Genomic DNA, 17,276 nt, shown 5'->3' with positions numbered 1-17,276 from the left:
TAGGACAGCACCTGGCACATAGTACCACCATATACGTGTACTGAAAACGAACCTGGCTGACCACAGCAGTGCACACACACTGCATCCCTCCAGGGGACAAGCTCTGGGGAGAAAGCTCAGAGATTGCCTAGGACGCAGAGACAGGGTAGGCAGAAACACTTGAAAAAAATTTAAAGCCTCGAATCTGGGGGAGAATCCGGCCTTTGGTGGGGGTAGGGGACAGGTCGGAGAGTGGCGACGACGCCCTCAGGCCCAAAGCCCCAAAGCCGGGCTAGGCTGTTCTCTCCAGGCTGCTGCCTCCAGGACCAGACTCCAGACGCACAAGTCTGGGTCCCCACGTCCCCTCCCCCTCGACATCCCCAGCCCAGGAGCTCCGGGTTTCCTGCCCCTCCGAGGCCCCTGCTTGGGGCGGGTGGAGGAGGGGTGGCATTTCCTGGCGGGGCCGTGGGCAGCGTCACTCGCTCCCGGACGCTCGGACAGCGCGCTGATCGACAGGCACCAGACGCTATTTCGGGCGGCTCTCGGCTCAACGCGCAGTTTCCGTTTTTCCATCGACCGTCGGAAACGGGGAAAGGGGGCAGGGTGTAGACGTCACGAGCCCCCAACCCCAGGCAGGGAGCTGGGGGACAGGTCAGGATGGCTGCCAGACTGTCAGAATCTGGAGTTTCGAGAATAGAGGGGGATGGGGAACATCACCTCCCCTCGCGTCTCTCTCTCCCCGCTGGGCAGGGCTGACAAAAGCCTTGCCTGTCCAACAGCCTGTAGGTGCCTCGAAGGCACCTAAACTCAAGAAATTTAAAACCAAATGCAGAATCCCTCTCCGTTTCCCTTGGCTTCCAAGCCCCCATCACCTGGAATAACGCTCCCATCTAGGCAAATACAGCCAGAAACCCAGAGGGTTCCTGGATTTCTCCTTCCCCCTCATCCCTCAAACCCAATTCTTATAAACCCGATTTTGTATCCTAAATACATGTCATCTGCACCTGCCTCTTGCCGTCTCTCCTGGCGACACCCTAGTCCACGCTCCAATCCCCCTTATTTGGACCACTGCATCAGCCTCAGAACTGGTATCCCCACCTCATTCCACCCCACATACCCCTTCTCCACCGTGCAGCCAAAGAGCTTTCTAGAAATGCAAAGCTGATCTTTTATAGGACGTTCCGCACCCCCTCTAACCTAATGAACAAAATGGTGCCGCCCCCCCACCAAATTCTGTGAATTGTCCACAGCCTTGCTCCAGCCAGTACTAGACTCTTCTCTATGCCTTTCATGAACCTCAAGCCCTTCTGTTCCAGCCCTTGGCTTACCTGGAAGGTTCTCAATGCTCACTCCTCTACCTACCCGATCTCAGTCCAGGCATCAGTTCTCGAGAAGCATTCCCTGGATGGGCTCTCCTTTTTGGGAGGGGCTCAGAGATGTGAAATGACTGGCCCAGTGGTGCTACAGCCAAAGGATGGCAGCGCTGGGCTTTGAACTCAGAATTATATTTAGTGATGCAACCAAGCAAAGACAACAGGGACCAGAGGAGAGAGAGATGAAAACCAACCCCCGTTGCAGAGAGACTTCAAGAAGGATAGAGCAGAAAGACTGAGTCTTGAAGGATGGATGTGAGAGGAGAGGGTGCGGTAAGGCAGAGGCTGACACAAAATGGAGGGTGAGTTGACTTTGATAGCAGTGGGTGATGTGTGGCTAGAGCCGCGGGGAGAGAGTATGAGATGGGGCTGAGCAAACCACAGAGGTCGGTCCCCTGAGTCCCTGCTGAGCAGTTGGTGTGGCTGGGCCAGGGGAGGCCTTGTGGCAAGTCCAGGAATTAGACTCTTTTCCTCAGGACATGGGTAGCCCTTCTCCCAAGGAATTCTGTAAAAGTTACCTGTATCCACATGGCATCCTGACTTCCACCAGAGAGCATGAGAGGAACAGAGGGAACAGGCTGCACTGGATTAACTGTATCTTCGCGGAGAGTTTCCTGATGGCCAAGGAGGGGCCAGACTCAGACTGCAGCCACACTCTGGGCTCAGTCCTCGACTGGGACTCAGTCTGTGAATTCTCAGGCGCCAAAAGGAGCTCAAAACCAGAGGTGCTAGAAGGACAAAGCAGCCTGGCATGGTGGATAGAGTTGTGGACTGGGAACTGGATAATTGAGTTTGGGTCTTGGCTTTTCCTCTAGGTCACTGTAAGCTTTGGTCAAGTCACATCTCCTCATGACCTAATTTCCTTCTCTATAAGGATAGACCAGAACTCCTGTGTGCAAGTGCACATGATGTCATGCTGGGCTCCAGGCTGGTAAGTTTCCACAGATTATTGCCTTCACCACCTTTTAAGGATCATCTTATATAGTCCTCATAACAGCTCTCTGAGGTGAAACAGGTTTGGAACTAAGTGACTTTTATTTATTTATTTATTTTTGGCTGCGTTGGGTCTTTGTTGCTGCACTGGGGCTTTCTCTAGTTGTGGCGAGCAGCACGGGCTTCTCCTTGCAGTGGCTTGTCTTGTTGCGGAGCATGGGCTCTAGGCACGTGGGCTTCAGTAGTCGTGGCTCGCCGGCTCTAGAGCACAGGCTCAGTAGTTGTGGTGCACGAGCTTAGTTGTTCCGTGGCATGTGGGATCTTCCCAGACCAGGGATCAAACCCGTGTCCTCTGCATTGGCAGGCGGATTCTTAACCACTGTGCCACCCGGGAAGTCCCTAAGTGACGTTGGGACTCCACCCTAAAAGAATGAGCCCAGATACCCTCCATGGGCTGAGCCCATTGCCTACCCCTCACTGAACCCAGAATTCTAGGACACAGTACAAATCTCAGCTCCTGCAGTGAGTTGAGCCCAGATCCATCCTCCAAGCCTAGGCTCTAGCTGGGCTCCAGAGGACTCTGGTGCCAGATTTCCCTCAAACCCAGGTTCTACCACTCACTAGATATGTGACACTGGGGAAGTTACTTTCTCTCTGCCTCAGTTTCCTCATCTGTAAACTGAATAATTGCACCAACCTCTTAGGACTGTTTATGAGAACGAAATGAGTTAATATTTGTACGGTGCTCAGAAGACTGCTTCAGTAGCGAGATTAAAATGTTAAATTATGAGGGGAGGGATGTTTCCCAGCTCTGGGCTCAGCCTGAAACTCAGGAGGATGGATATTTTAAACTCTTCGTTGACACCAGTTCTGCCTCCATAGACCTTTTGGGTGTGACCTCAGTCCCAACATTCAGGCAAGCAGGCTCCATTTTAGAACAGAAAAGAGCCAGGGTTGAAGGGGGTGAGAGTCTTGGGGAGCTGGGGAGCTTTCTGGGATAAGAGAAACTGCCCATTGAAATCCGGGTATCCAGGACACTGGTATGAATGAATGTCAGGGAAGGAAGGGTTGGATGTGATCATTTTGGTGTTGTGGTCTTGCTGGGGTGCGAGTCGTTGGAGAAATGTGTCTGGAAGGCCGAGGGACTGAGGTTGTGGGGAGCCCGGGTTCCCGAGAGGCCTCGGGATCAGTAATGAGGCTGGACCCGCCGGGTCCTAGACAGAGCGCCCGCCCAACTCTCTCCGTGGCGCATTACGGAGACGGTCCCAGAGCCGCGCAACCAGTCCCCACTCCCTCCGGTGAAATTGCCAAATTAAAATGAATCATTTGGCCCGTAATGGCCGAGGCGCTTATCGGGGGCGAGCGGACCCGCGGCAGTGCCTTATCTCCGCGGCACACACGGCCCCCGCGCGCCTCGGCCCATGCTAACGAGGCCTAGAACGTGAGCGGGATTAGAGCGCGGCGGTGGAGGAGCCGGGCGCGCCGCGGCGCGGAAGGTGGGGACTGGAGGGGGGGGCTGGGGGAGGGCTCGGCACTAAGGACCAGGCCTCAAAATGGCCACACGCGTACCCCCTTAGCGGCAAAACGTGAGCATTCTGGCCTTTTTCTAGGGTCAGGCAACCTGCAACCTCCCACGGAATCCCCCATCCAGTTCCTCCCTCTTTTGCCCGCTCGCAGAAGAGGTTTCGCTCCTTTTCCCTGGGTTTCTTTCGATGGGGGGCATTTTCCACCGACGCCCTTGAGCTCGCCGCCGCCGCCGCCGCCCCTCCCGCCTCGGAGACTCTCTTCCTTCCTTCCCCTTTTCCTTACGCAATATACAGAAATGCGCGAGGCGGTGGTTGGTTTTCATTTCTCCTTGGTGGTTGTGTGCATGCGGTGGGATTGTGAGAGTGAGTGTGTGAGCTGTGGGCAGTGTTGACTTCTTCTGAGTGTGGTCTTCTAGGCGATAGGTTGTGTGTCCAAGTGTGATGGTGTTTGCCCTCTTTAGGGTGTAGATTTGAGTTCTCCGAGGCCCTTCTGCGTTTTCATCTTTGTATATAATTATGCTCGTTTGCCTTCTCGACATGTGTGTTGGGTCGCTTGGCCTTTGCGATTGTGTTTGTATGGTCTCGTTGTTGTGTCGGGCGTGTGTGATCCTGACTACGTTGGGTTGTGCGGCCCTGAGCGATTGCGTTTGATCGATTTCGTTGTGTCGTGCTGGACAATGTTTGGGCCTGACCGAGTCGGCTTGTGGGGCAGTGTTGGGTTGTGCTTACTTTGCTTCGCTTCTATGGGGCTGGACCGCGTGTGGCCCTGTCCGCACCGGGTTGTGTGCCTGTGTGCTGGTGTCCTTTGGAAGTGCGTTTGTAAATCGCTGGGGGGTGGAGGGGAGGGCGAGCGAGCGAGAGATGGATGCGCAAGTTGAGGAGGCGGCATGGGGGCGGGGAGAGGGATTTCACGTTTTATTCCAAATTATGATGTATTCGGAAGCCAGTGTTGGCTTGGATGAGCAGCCCGATCAGCGGCTGCTCTGTCCAGAGGCCACTCTGTGCCTCGGTGTTGGAGGGGTTGTTAGTGAGTGGGAGGCTCTTCCAGGCTGGAAGCTGAGCAGCGCTCGCGGAGGCCAGCGCCTTCAGGCCGGTAGCCGCCGGCTTCGGTTCCCGCCGCATTCAGGCTTCGTCCATTTCTGGTCAGTTTCGCGGGTACGGCCGCCGGGGTCTGCGGGAGAGGCCCGAAAAAGACAATGGGCGCATTCTCCAGGCCTCGCGCCTCGGGTGGGGACCTTCGGGATCATCTCCAAGGAACATTTTTCTACCCCCTCCCCGGGTGAGCGACATTCCCGCGTGGGTCAGGTACCCGTCACATCGATGACCGGGACCGGGCTTCATGGAGGGACGGGGTCAGTGCTGCCCTAGCTCCGAAAGAAAGGATTTTGTTTTGCCAGTTATTGTGGTTGCCAATGTCATCATCATCACCACCACCGCCACCACTACTACCACCACCATCATCATCATCATCATCATCATCATCATATTTTAATTAGAATAATCGTCCAGGAGCGAAGCGGCTTGTCCTTTTTAGCTTCTTCGGGGCCATAACAAAGCAGCGCGGGTTTCCTCCCACCAGCGCTGTTTTTTAAATTGCTGGGTTTGTGGTAGGGAGAGAAAATGGAGAGAGGGACGAACACAGAGACTCCGTCCTAAAGCAAAAATTAAACCCGACCTCAGACACCGGGCATGACTGGATTCCTCCTTGTTCCCACACCTCCCCCCTCATTTGGATTAGAAGAGGAGAAAGAAAACCTCCCGCATTGGACTGAAACCGCAGGGAATAATTATTACTGTATTTCCACTAAAGCCGGGGCAAAAACGAGGTGGCCTTAGCAATTAATCCAAGACTTCGATGTGTGACCATCAACTGGACAATTTAGGCAAAACAAATTAAACAAACCTTCCGGAGGGAGGGGAAAAAAGGTGAACCAAACTTCACTACCGCTACCCCCTGGGAAGCAGTACTGGATTTATTTTTACCCTCCCTCCTTTCCTTGTTTATTGCTGAAAAGAATTACTAAAATTCTCCCCTTCTCGGATGATCTGAATACCGATAAATCGAAAATCTTGTGTAGGGATTGTTGAGGGAAAGGCGAGGGCCTTTCCTTTCTTTCTTTTTCCCTTTCTTTTCTTTTCCTTTCTTTCTTTTCCTCCTCTCCCTCTTCTTCTCCCCCCCCCCACCCTTAATCTGTAGGAAGAAAAAAAGGGACCGGGATACATCAGATATGCCCCCACCCACCCCTTTCTCTCGGATCTGCGCCGTTCAGACTGTATCCCTTCCCCTACGGGAAAGTAGCCTTTGGAATTGGGTTCTGGTTTCGCTTTGGGTTGGAGGTGGGCAGGTGAGAGTCATGGAGAGAATGGGGTCCTCAGAGGTTCTGTCCCACCGACCAGGGTCTGAAGATTGGATCCCCCTTTTCGGACACACATCCCCCTACCCACCCATGCCAGGCTGAGGACGACTCCGCGCTGTGGCCACAGCTCCGGCCTGACTTCGGTTCCCGAGCCAACGGCGTAGACGAGTCTGCTTAGAAAACAAACGGCCACACTGAACCAGACATCCCGGTTGGAGGGTCCGATAACGTTCCGGGCAGTCTGCGGCGGGGTTGTTGTTGTTGGACTAGATAGTTATTCCTGATTGGTCAGGTGTAGGGTTCTTTTTTACGGGGGTGCGGGGGAGGCTTCAAACACCTGCAGGTTGGGGGCGGAAAGCTGCTGGCGATTCCCGGGGCGGGTTGGCGAGGACATGAGGTAATTCCCAGCCATTGACCCCCATTTCTCTCTCTCCCTCCCTCTCGCCCTCCCTCTTTCTCTCCACCCCCATCTTTCCTGGAAACTCGCTTTGGGCGCGGCAGACCGCCCAGGACCACACCGCGGCCTAACTGCCGGTCTCTCAGTGAGAGAGGGGGAAAGCAAAGACCCCCTTCCACAACCTGGACCTCGGCTCCCGCCCCTCTCCCGCCGGAGGAGGAGTGGAGATCCTATTCAGAGGGGCCGCTCTCTCTAAATATGCCCCAGGTGAGTTTTTGGGGGAATAGTCCTGGTGGAAACAGTCACCAGGAAGGCCTTGGGATCTGGCCTGAGGTGGGGAAAGCTTGGGACAGAGGACAGTGCAGTTTCAGACTGGGGAGGAGGAGGGGAGGACGAACCCAGAGCTGGGAATCCGGGATCTGACTCTGCCACTGACTGTGGCCTCTGTGCCACTGTGGCTTCCAGCAGGGCCCTTTCCTGGCCCTGGGTGAAAACAGCTAGTTGGACTTAGTCCCCCCTCACCCAAGGTCCCCCTCTGTCCTGGTTCTGTGGACGTTTCACAGGGCTCATAACTTTGGGACGGCTATATCCGGATAGCGCAGGCTGTGTGCGCCCGGGGCTCTGGCAGGAAGAAGGCCGCAGCCATCCTGGCTAACGCAGTCCCAACTCGGGTGGGCCCAGGCTGGGGCCTAAGGCCTAGGGTGGGGCTGCGTTCAAACACCCCTCCACTCCAGTAGCAGCGGGAAAGTGGTTCTGTTCATGGGCGATTTTGGTTTGCGTGCAGGCTTGGGGCTCCCCCAGTGGGTCATGCGGGTGTGGATGCAGTATCAGGGACCAGAGGCTGTGTTTAAGGCGGTGGCTCCAGCCGGGGCATGGCGGAGGCTGTTTTCACATAAGAAATTTTCCTTGCTGGGAATTGGGAGCTGCCGGAGACCAGGTGCCTGCCCCCCAGGAGCTTTCGGGTTCCCCTGTCATGTTCAGACACACATGGAAGTTATCTGGCTGGCTGGCTGGCAACAGGAGATGAGCCTGTGTAGGGGGCTTCGAGCTGGGTCTTGGTTGCACAAAGAGGAGTTGTAATGGTCCAATAGTTTAGTGCTGTTCGGTTCGAAATCTGAAATCTTCTCACCCCCTTCTTCATTTTCCCTAATAAAAACAAATAAACATCACTCAGGCTTTCCTTTTAATAATCTTAACCAAAGCCAAGTGATGGGGTTTAGTCACCGACCACTGAAAGTGCTTGTGAGTTCTCTGGCAGCTTCCTCGAGAGCCTGGCCCTCTGGCCTGGGTGATCCTGGTGGCAGATGAACTGGCAGGGTTTTCCTGAGGTCCTGGGAGGGGCGGGGAGAGGTTGACCACAGACCCCTGGGGACCAATCATAGGTTTGGTGGGGGGGCTCAGAGATATAGATATTTATAGGCATCTGGAGAGGGCATTTGGGGCCAGAGTCAGCTCATCTGAAATACGTGCTCCCCTTGCCCCTCTGGGATCTGCTCCTACTCAGAGTCTCGGAATTAATCAGAAGGTACAAATGTGTCATATGGAGAGCTTGAGCTCATTCTGGCAATTGCTGAGTGAACCGTTTGTCACTGGGTTAGGAGCTGGGACTTAAGCACGTGTCACTGGGCGCACAACGGTGCCTGGGGACAGTAAGGTAGGGAGCCAGCTCCTTGGGGCTTGTATGTTTTGCCAGAGGATGGTATATTTCTAATGCATTTCACTGTTGCAGGGGAGCCAGGAAGTCTCCAATGGTATACCTCTGGTGCATTTCTAGTGGCCGCAGTGTCTTGACGGTCGGTCCCATTCTGTGGATACAGACAGACCTATTGTTTCCACCAGGAACATAAACTCGTTTCCAGTGAAGTGTTGCGGACCTACTGCCTTTGCAGCCAGGGTACACCAGGTCTGGGGGAATTTTGTCATTTGGGGGCGCTGCCCGTGGGGCTGGCAGAGCTAGGGCAGGAGCTTAATCTGAATGGTGATTCTCCATCAGCTGTGTGTCCGGTGGCAATTGAGCCGAGCTCCTGAGGAGGTTTCAGAAGGTCCAGTCTCTCTTCTGGGGTGGCAGGATGGTTCCCAGGTTGACTCCAGTCCAGAGTGGTGCAGTGGCAGAATGGCTGCCAGGAATGATCAGATGGACTCTGCTTGGTGCTGAGTTGGATTTTTGTGTATTTGTTTTCTGTTACAAAATACGCCAATTATATAATTCCAACAGCAGAAACCTTATTTTGAACATCTGATGAAGCCTGTTGAGTTGATTATATTTTTATTGTTTTATGAAAACTCACAAGCATTTCCCCACTCTGGACACAGAGTCTCATACTTTTTCTGTTTTCATTCTTGAGGGGTGGGGTGTGTGTGTGTGGCGGGTTTTGGAAGAACTGGAGGGAGAGGTAGTGGGGAGTGGAGCCTCTGCCTGCGGTCACCCAGGAGTATGGTTGAGGAGGAGAGGACTGTCCTTGGCTGGAGGGAGGCGGGCAGGATATATGAGAGGGTGTATATGGGAGGATAACAAAGACAGCGAGACTGGAGTTCTAGTCCTGCTCTGGGGCAAACAGGCGAGTGTGACCTTGGGCAAGGTAGTCTCCGGGCTGGCCCAGTCTCCCAGTCTATAATAATGTTTACTGAGCATTTGCACAGTGCTTTTAAATGTATATATGAGGTACTCCTCCCACTTCCCAGAAGACAACAACGAGGTAGGAGAGGGGGATGGGGGAGTGCTGGAGGAGTTCAGCAGCCATCATGACACCCCTTCGCCCCACACTCCTGGATGGGAGCCCAGACCCCTGGGGCTTCAGGAGCACCCTTTGAACGTTGGGGCTTCACACTGCCTCAGGCAGGCTTCCCTTCTAGACCCCACCTCACTTTTGAGTTCAGCTGAGCAGAAGGGGGGTATATATAGTGTATGGGGAGGTATGGCCGGGATCATCTTCCCTTCCTTATGTCCCATATCCAGTCCCGGGAGGAGTAAAAGTAAAGGGCCACTGGGGTTTCTGGCGGCTACACAGAATACAGGTGGATTTGCGGAGTGTAGACGGACGCCGCCCCCGCAGGGGTGAATATGTGTTGAAAGGGAGAGCTGGCTCCTCCGGATAATTCTCTGCCAGCTCTGATCCCTCTTGCACACACACACACACACACACACACACACACCAGGTTTCTGGGTGTATGTATGTGGCGGTAGGCTGGGGGCAGGTATTGCTGAAAGGCAAGGGAGGTTCGAAAAGCACCCCACCTCCGCGCGACAGGTTCCCCGCCAAAACCAAAAGGGGGGCGGGAAGAACACGGTCGGGGATTTGTTCCCTCCTCTTCCCTTGCGGCCTGAGCAGGAGCACGGGGTGATATTTCTTTCTCGCCTCTTTCTACATTTCCTTCCTCCTCCCCCACCCCCTCTGTTTTTCTTTCGCTGGCTGTATTCCTTTTCTTCCAATGTCTTTGTCGTCCTTCTCCACCTCTGTCCTTTTGGCCCTCAGTCTCTGTCTCCCGGGCACCCTCCTCTCTTCTCCCAAACCAGAAGCCCCCTTTCCCTCCTGCCCCAGCACTGCGGGCGGGTGTGTGTCCACGTGGCGCTAAGTTTGTCCGCTTCTTCTCACGTTTCGGTGCGTGAGTTTCTCTCTGCCTTTTACCCCCTCCCGCACCCCCCGCTCCGATCCCACCCCACGTGGATGGGCTGGGGGCGGTGGTCAGAGCGGATGTCCGCTTGTCTGTCTGCCCGCAGGATGACGGAGCGGCCGCCGAGCGAGGCGGCACGCAGTGACCCCCCGCTAGAGGGACGGGACGCGGCCGAGGCCCGCATGGCCCCCCCGCACCTGGTCCTGCTGAACGGCGTCGCCAAGGAGACGAGCCGCGCGGCCCCGGCGGAGCCCCCGGTCATCGAGCTGGGCGCGCGCGGCGGCGGCCCGGGGGGCGGCCCCGCCGGTGGGGGCGGCGCCGCGCGAGACTTAAAGGGCCGCGACGCGGCGGCTGCCGAAGCGCGCCATCGGGTACCCACCACCGAGCTGTGCAGACCTCCTGGGCCCGCGCCCGCCTCGGCCCCCGCAGAGCTGCCCGGCGACGGCCGCATGGTGCAGTTGAGCCCGCCCGCGCTGGCGGCCCCCGCCGCCCCCGGCCGCGCGCTGCTCTACAGCCTCAGCCAGCCGCTGGCTTCTCTCGGCAGGTCAGGGCCGGCGGGAGGGGCGGGTGGGCAGGAGGCATGGGCGCCGGGGCTCTCCTTCCGCACGTCGGGAGCTGGCTGCCCTCCTCCCGGCGGGGCAGTGCGGCTGAGCGTGCGAAGAGAGGGGGAGAGGGGGACGTTTTACACCCGGGGTCGGAAAAGTCTTGCCTGGAGCCCCCGTGCAAGTGAGGAACGAGCCCTCTGCTAGTGTGTGTGTGTATGTGTGCGCACGCGGGGGGCGGTGTGCAGGTGCCTTGTTAACGCGGCGTGCTGGGAGCTTGGAAGCCGAAGAGGGGGAGTACCGGCATGTGGCTGGCTGTGAGCAGAAGCGCGCGCGGGGCGCTGCCTGGTGGTGGTGGTGGTGGGGTGGACAGGAGGAGTCTGAGTGTGAGTACCAGGAAGGAGTGTGTCTGAATGCGCTCCGCTGTGAAATTCTTCTGGAAGCTGCAGCCCTCGGTGGACAGGTAAGAGATGTGCATCTGAGGGTGCTTGCAAGAGGGCTCCCTCCTCTGAAACTCCCCGCCAGCGCCTGCCTGGGGAATGGATCCCTCCCTCCTCTCCCGAGCTCCTCTGCCCCTAGCTGCGATCTCTGGCCAGGACCTGTGCTCCCTTTGGTGTGAGGGTATCCATTTCCCTGCTGGGGCCACTGAGGTGGTGGAGAGCAGGAGGCACGGTTGGGGTGGGGACAGGAAGATGAGGCAGGGAGAGACAGTGGGGGGCAGTCGGTGAGTCTGTGGGACACTGGAGGAAGAAGCTACGGAGAGTCGAGTGGGTGATGGGGGGGCATGTCAGTGGGGCTGAGTCAGGGTTTCCTGTCTGTTGTCTGTCCTTGGGCCCCATGGGGCTGGAGTGAAGGTGGGGTGAAGTTGGGGGTAAGGGACAGGGTGCCCCCATGTGGTGCAGGAATTGCACACTGCCAGGTGTGAAGGCCGTGTCTGCCTGTGTGAGCACCTGTTTGGGAGCGGAGGTGTCTATGGATTGTGTGCTTGTATGTGGGGGGTGTATGTTCATTTTTGTGTTTGCTCCATGTGTTTACCATTAATTCTGTGTGTGTGTGTCTGAGTGTGTGTGTGTGTAGGGGTGTGTGGCCGCCCTCCCCTTGTTTGTCTCACCACAGAGAGAGGCTGGGGATGTTGTGTGTGTGTGTGTGTGTGTGTGTGTGTGTGTGTGTTTCATGCTCCTTCTATCCGCAGTTCCCATGTGAAGGGACCAGGGTTGCCCTTGTTTTTTGGGGCGGGGGCTCAAGAACACGTGGGGAGGATCTGTATGGAGCCCCTCTCTCCCCTCCACCCACATGTGATCTTGTGATCTGCCTGCTCCCTCCCACAGTGGGTTCTTTGGGGAGCCAGATGCCTTCCCTATGTTTGCCACCAACAACCGAGTGAAGAGGAGACCCTCCCCTTATGAGATGGAGATTACTGATGGTGAGTCTACCCCCGCCCCACTTGGGTACTCACTCCCTCAAGCTGTTAGAACCCTGAAGGAGGGATCATCGGGGACTACTCCCTAGGTGTCTCACATAGATGGGCAGCTCTCTTGGAGCCAAGAGGAGCTGTCGAAGCCCTCGCCCTATTGACCTGGGACTAGGGGAGGTCATAGGTGGGGCTGGGGGTTGCCACACTCACAGTCCTGGGAAGAGAGTGCGGACACACTGTGGCGCTTAGCCCAAACCTCCACGGTGAATTGTAGTCCCCACTCTAGCTCCATTCCTACAGTTGGTAAGGATCCCCCGGGAGGGCAGAAACACACAGCGTTTCTAAGCACCGACCTCCAGGGATTCTCTGTATCTCCTCCCAAGTCCTCTTTGGAGTCTGAAGTCTTCTCCCTGCCTGGAATTGCACCTTTAAGGGTCTTGTCCCAGGTCCCTGCAAAGTGGGGCCCTCTTGTCCCCTTTTCCACACTCTGAGCTGAGACTCGGAGTTCCCTTCCTGACATCATAGATTCTACCCTGCTTCCTCCCTCCCCCCCACCCCAAAGGCCTCAGCATTTTTAATGTGAACTACCTGAGTAGTCTTTGGCCCCGAACTTGGGGGAAGGAGTTGGATGAGTGGGAAATTTGGAGGACCCCCTCCCTCTTCCCAAGGTTGACTAGATGTAGTAGATGGGGCCCAGCACCAGGGGGCAGGAGAGCAGGCTCTTCAGAGCCGAGGGACTTCCTGGAGCTCCTGGTGCACGCCGGAGGCCTTGGAGCCAGACTGGGATTTCTGCAAGTTGCTGGTGGGAGGGATGTATATTGAGCTGGGGCTTCTGGAGGGGATCCCTCTGTGGTGTTCTGGAGAGGAGGCAAGCTAGCATCTGGACAAGGAACAGATCTCAAAAGACCCAGCCAGCCTGGGGCACAGGGGTGTAGGGCCGGGAGGGAAGGGTGTTGGAGTGTCAGTGCTGCTAGGTTAGAGACAGGAGGTGGGTGTACCAAACAGGAAGTAGGCAAGACCAGCCCTGAAGCTCCCCAGGGAAGAGGCATTTTCTACAAAGGTCAGAGACGACAGAAATCAGGCACAGAAGAAGGGGCAAGGGGTGAGGGTGTGGGGGGAGTGCAGGAGTGTAGAGAGGCGATTACCCATAAATGATGCCAATATTTACCAAGCACCTACTCTATGCCCTGCCAACATGAGACAGAGGACATGGAGGGAGGTACAGACTCAGGAAAGAGGAAGGTGTGGAGAGGTGGGTGGTTCTCTGGAAAGGACCAGAGAGGAATAGACAGAAATGGAGGTGAAGGGAAGGGTGGAGGGGTGCTGGATATGCCCACAGGATTTTGAAATCAGAGATTTAACGGAAAAGAGTCCATAAAAGTGGAGCTAACACAAGGTCTAAAGCCAGGACTCGATGTGCATTCCTGTTGCTGAACTTCTCTGGGCCTCGGTTTTCTCATTTGTAACGTAGGGAGAATAATAGCTTCCTCACAGGTTGTTGAAGGAACGCAATGGGGTAAAGTGCTTTTAGGGCCTGGCTTGGGGTAGGCACGGCTTCTGGAGTCTGTATAGCTCTAGCTGTGACAGCAGCCATAATGCCTCTCTCCCCACCTAGGAGCTCCCTCAAGATCAGCCAGCTTCAGCCACAGAGCAGTGGTCCTCCTGATGGCACAGCTGAGGGACTCCCCTCTGTCTGTCCTGGAGGCCGGAGAACAGCAAGTTATTTCCTCTGAGGCACCCAGGGTAGGACTGTCCAGCAGGTGTGCTGTATTTTTCCCAGCCTGGGTCTGGCCTTTGGCAAAGAGTCAGCTGGGCTGGGCTGGGGCCTGCTGGGGTTTGGAAAGATAGCTTCTGAAGCACTGTGGGCAGAGGATGAGTGATTCTCCCTGGGGGAAACATTGTGTGTGTGTGTGTGTGTGTGTGTGTGTGTGTGTGTGTGTGTGTGTGTAAGACAGATGATTAAGAGGGAAGTGTCGGCACGGATGAGCTGGGTTGCAGAGGCGAGGTCTGCCTCCGTCCTGGCCGCCGTCTCCCTAGCTGTGAAATGAGCAATGGGTCTTAGGTGATGCCTTCTCTCCTACCCAGCTTTCCACGTTCTGAGATCCGGTTCCAGGGTCATCAGAAGAGGGCAAGCAACCATCCCAGTACTGGCAGTTCCTTCAGTGCTCAGAGTTTCCTGAGGACTGCCAGGAGCTGGCTCTGTGCCTCAGGGTTGCGGAAGGAAGCGGCCGCCTCAGCCCAGGAGCCTGGGAGCACTAACGGGGTGCTCCTCGGCCTTTCCTGGCTTTGGGAATCCCAGGTCACGCTTGGACATTTAGTGCAGTGCTTTGTATACCGTAGATGCTCGATACATGCACGCTGGTGTCTGCCCCTGCTCTGCAAGTCTTAGTACATGAGCGCTAGTGAATACTGTTCTAGTCTGTGATCAGTGCAGTGTAGACACGGGGAGACGGAGGCAGACCTCAGACACCTGCCTAGAGCCTCAGGCCATGCCTGTGCATGGCTGTCTCTCCACTCCTCTCCTGGGGGAGACAGCCCGCAGTGTAGGTCATTTCCCCACCACTCTCTGCTCTCTCCTCCATTCCGTACCTGCCAGCATGATCAGTTAGTCAGCAGATATTTATTAAGCTCCTACCTACTCTGTGCTTCCATCACCCTTAGAATAAAATCCCTGCATCTTACCGCAGGGCCCTATGGGATCTGGACCCAGCCTACTCTGATCTTACCCACACTAATCTATCCGGGCTGGCTTCAGCCATTTTCCAGCTCAGGGCATGTACACATGCCCTTCCAACTTCCCTTCCTGTGTCTGGCTGGCTCTTCTTCGGCCTTAAGTTCTTCCCTTATAGATGTCACCTCCTCCGAAAGGCTGTCCCCAACCACCTCAGGTAAACATGGCAGCTCCTTTCCATCTTTCGTTTACATTCAGCTTCCTGTTTGTTTGTTATTTGTTTGCTGATTGTTCATCATCTGTCATCCCCATTAACATGTAAGCTCCACGAGGGCAGGGACTCTGTGCACCTTTATTCCTTAATGCCTAATTGTCAGTAAATAACTGATGAATGGATAATAATAGCTAACATGTATTGAATGTTTCATCAGAGCCAGGTATTATCTTAAGTACCTTAACTGTATTAGTTGTTAGATTCACAAGACAATCTTACGACTTGAGTTACTAGTATTATCTCCATTTTACAGGTGATGATGCTGAGGCACAGGGAGTTCACGTAATTTGCCCAGAGTTACTGTCTAGAGAGTAACAGTCAGGAATTGAACCCAGACAGTCTGGCTCCAGAGTTTAATCTTTCTAACTAGTGCCATATGGCCTCTTAGCACAAGTGAATGAATGAATGAATGAATAATATATGGTTCCTGTCCTCAGATGTCTCACAGCTCAGAGAGGGGGACAAACATGGAAACATACAGTGATGATCAAGAGTGATGGAGATCACAGGATTATAGGGCCATGGTAGTTGGTTAGATCTGTCTGGAGGGGTTGAGGGAAGTTCTCAGAGAGGAGGAAACAGATTAACAGGGTTTGGAAGGGCAAGTAAAGACTTTTCTGAGTAAAAGGAAAGAGGGCATTCTAGGTTTCCCAAGTTTCCAGGTGGATGGCTTCTCCACTTCCCCACAGGAGAAGATGCCCTGGGGGATCCCCGACCCACTGTCCTAACCCTTGTCCTCCTACCTCCAGGTCCCCACACCAAAGTCGTGCGGCGCATCTTCACCAACAGCCGGGAGCGATGGCGGCAGCAGAATGTGAACGGGGCCTTCGCTGAGCTCCGCAAGCTGATCCCCACGCATCCCCCAGACAAGAAGCTCAGCAAGAATGAGATCCTCCGCCTGGCCATGAAGTACATCAACTTCCTGGCCAAGCTGCTCAATGACCAGGAGGAGGAGGGCAGCCAGCGGGCCAAACCTGGCAAGGACCCTGCGGTGGGGGCTGGTGGAGGGGGTGGTGGTGGAGGGGGCGCTGCACCTCCAGATGACCTCCTGCAGGACGTGCTGTCCCCGAACTCCAGCTGTGGTAGCTCCCTGGATGGGGCAGCCAGCCCGGACAGCTACACGGAAGAGCCGGCACCCAAGCACACGGCCCGCAGCCTCCATCCTGCCATGCTGCCCGCCGCGGATGGAGCCGGCCCTCGGTGATGGGTCTGGGGCCACCCAGGACCAGCCAGGAGGGTGCCCTCAGGCCACGGGCACCATGGGCTTTAGGGCAGGTGGGATGAGGATTGGGCAGCTCTGAAGCAGGGCATGGACTTTTGATGAGCTTTCCTTGATGTCTGAACTGTGGGAAGTCCCAGCTGCCTCTGGGGCTGGCTTTCCTGTTTCCTGCCTCAGTAGGAGAACAGAAAAATGGAGCAAAGTGGTAGGTACTTTTTATGAAGATGGCACGGTCTTCCCCCTTTTCCAAATCCCTAAGACTTCTCAAGTAAGAGGCTGGAGTGGCATTGCTTTTGGCCTGGCACATAGGAGCCCTGTCTTGGCTGAGACCTGGGGTTGTCAGCTCTCTCCTGAGGCGTCCGGCCGCCTCTGCCTTGCCTTTAGCCCCTCCCAAGCTCTCTGGGGTGGCTTTTGTGGCCACACTATCCAAATATACAGGTACCCAATAGCTGCCCATTTCTTGAGCCCCATCTTCACCCAGGCCCCTGTTGGTCCATCCAGCTTGCCAGTGCTGCAGAGAGTCACAAGCCTCGAGGTGCCTTCTTCAGGGCCTGGTTGAAGAAGACAGCCAGTGGACAGCCTGCTCTCGACTAGCTGGGCCAGAGGGTCAGAAACCCAGAAGCCCTTACTTCTTGCCCTGGGGATCGAAGCTCTGCTTTCTCCCCACTGAGACTTGCCTTCCTCATCCTTGTGGCTGTGGGGACTGAGTCTGCGGCTGTGAGCGTGCCCTGTGAGCTTTGTTCGAAGGCAGACAAAGGAGAAATGATGAGAGTGAAATTGAGCAAGAGCTATTTGGGGCACGTGGGCTTCAAATCGTGGTGGTGTCTCAGAGCTACCTGCCTGCGTCCTCAGCGACACGTCGCTGTTCATGCAGGGAGCAGATGCCAGTGTGCTGATCGGTGTGTGTGGGTGCTGAGAGTAGACATGCGGCCCCATCTCGTGTTCTCCTAGCTCCTCAGAGGGGCCTCCCTGCTGCAGG

The 17,276-nt window shown here is 55.7% G+C and overlaps 1 protein-coding gene across 1 annotated transcript; it reads left to right on the top strand.

The window, feature by feature from the left end:
• The first annotated feature begins 10,284 nt into the window (after window positions 1-10,284).
• TAL1 (TAL bHLH transcription factor 1, erythroid differentiation factor) lies at window positions 10,285-16,654 on the top strand. Its single transcript, XM_060083241.1, has 3 exons — window positions 10,285-10,721; window positions 12,048-12,142; window positions 15,828-16,654. The coding sequence occupies exons 1-3, from the start codon at window positions 10,285-10,287 to the stop codon at window positions 16,280-16,282; spliced, it is 987 nt and encodes a 328-aa protein (XP_059939224.1). The 3' UTR covers window positions 16,283-16,654.
• The last annotated feature ends 622 nt before the right edge of the window (window positions 16,655-17,276 follow it).

The sequence above is a fragment of the Mesoplodon densirostris genome, chromosome 2 (assembly GCF_025265405.1).
Source record: "Mesoplodon densirostris isolate mMesDen1 chromosome 2, mMesDen1 primary haplotype, whole genome shotgun sequence".
Classification (NCBI taxonomy): domain Eukaryota; kingdom Metazoa; phylum Chordata; class Mammalia; order Artiodactyla; family Ziphiidae; genus Mesoplodon; species Mesoplodon densirostris.
The sequence above is the reverse complement of the archived record's forward strand: the minus strand, read 5'-3'. Positions and strand labels throughout refer to the sequence as shown.

Coding starts and splice junctions, on each gene's coding strand:
- TAL1 (XM_060083241.1), top strand. CDS start 10,285: ATGACGGAGCGGCCGCCGAGCGAGGCGGCACGCAGTGACCCCCCGCTA. Junction 10,722..12,047: donor CCGCTGGCTTCTCTCGGCAG/GTCAGGGCCGGC, acceptor TCCCTCCCACAG/TGGGTTCTTTGGGGAGCCAG. Junction 12,143..15,827: donor TGAGATGGAGATTACTGATG/GTGAGTCTACCC, acceptor TCCTACCTCCAG/GTCCCCACACCAAAGTCGTG.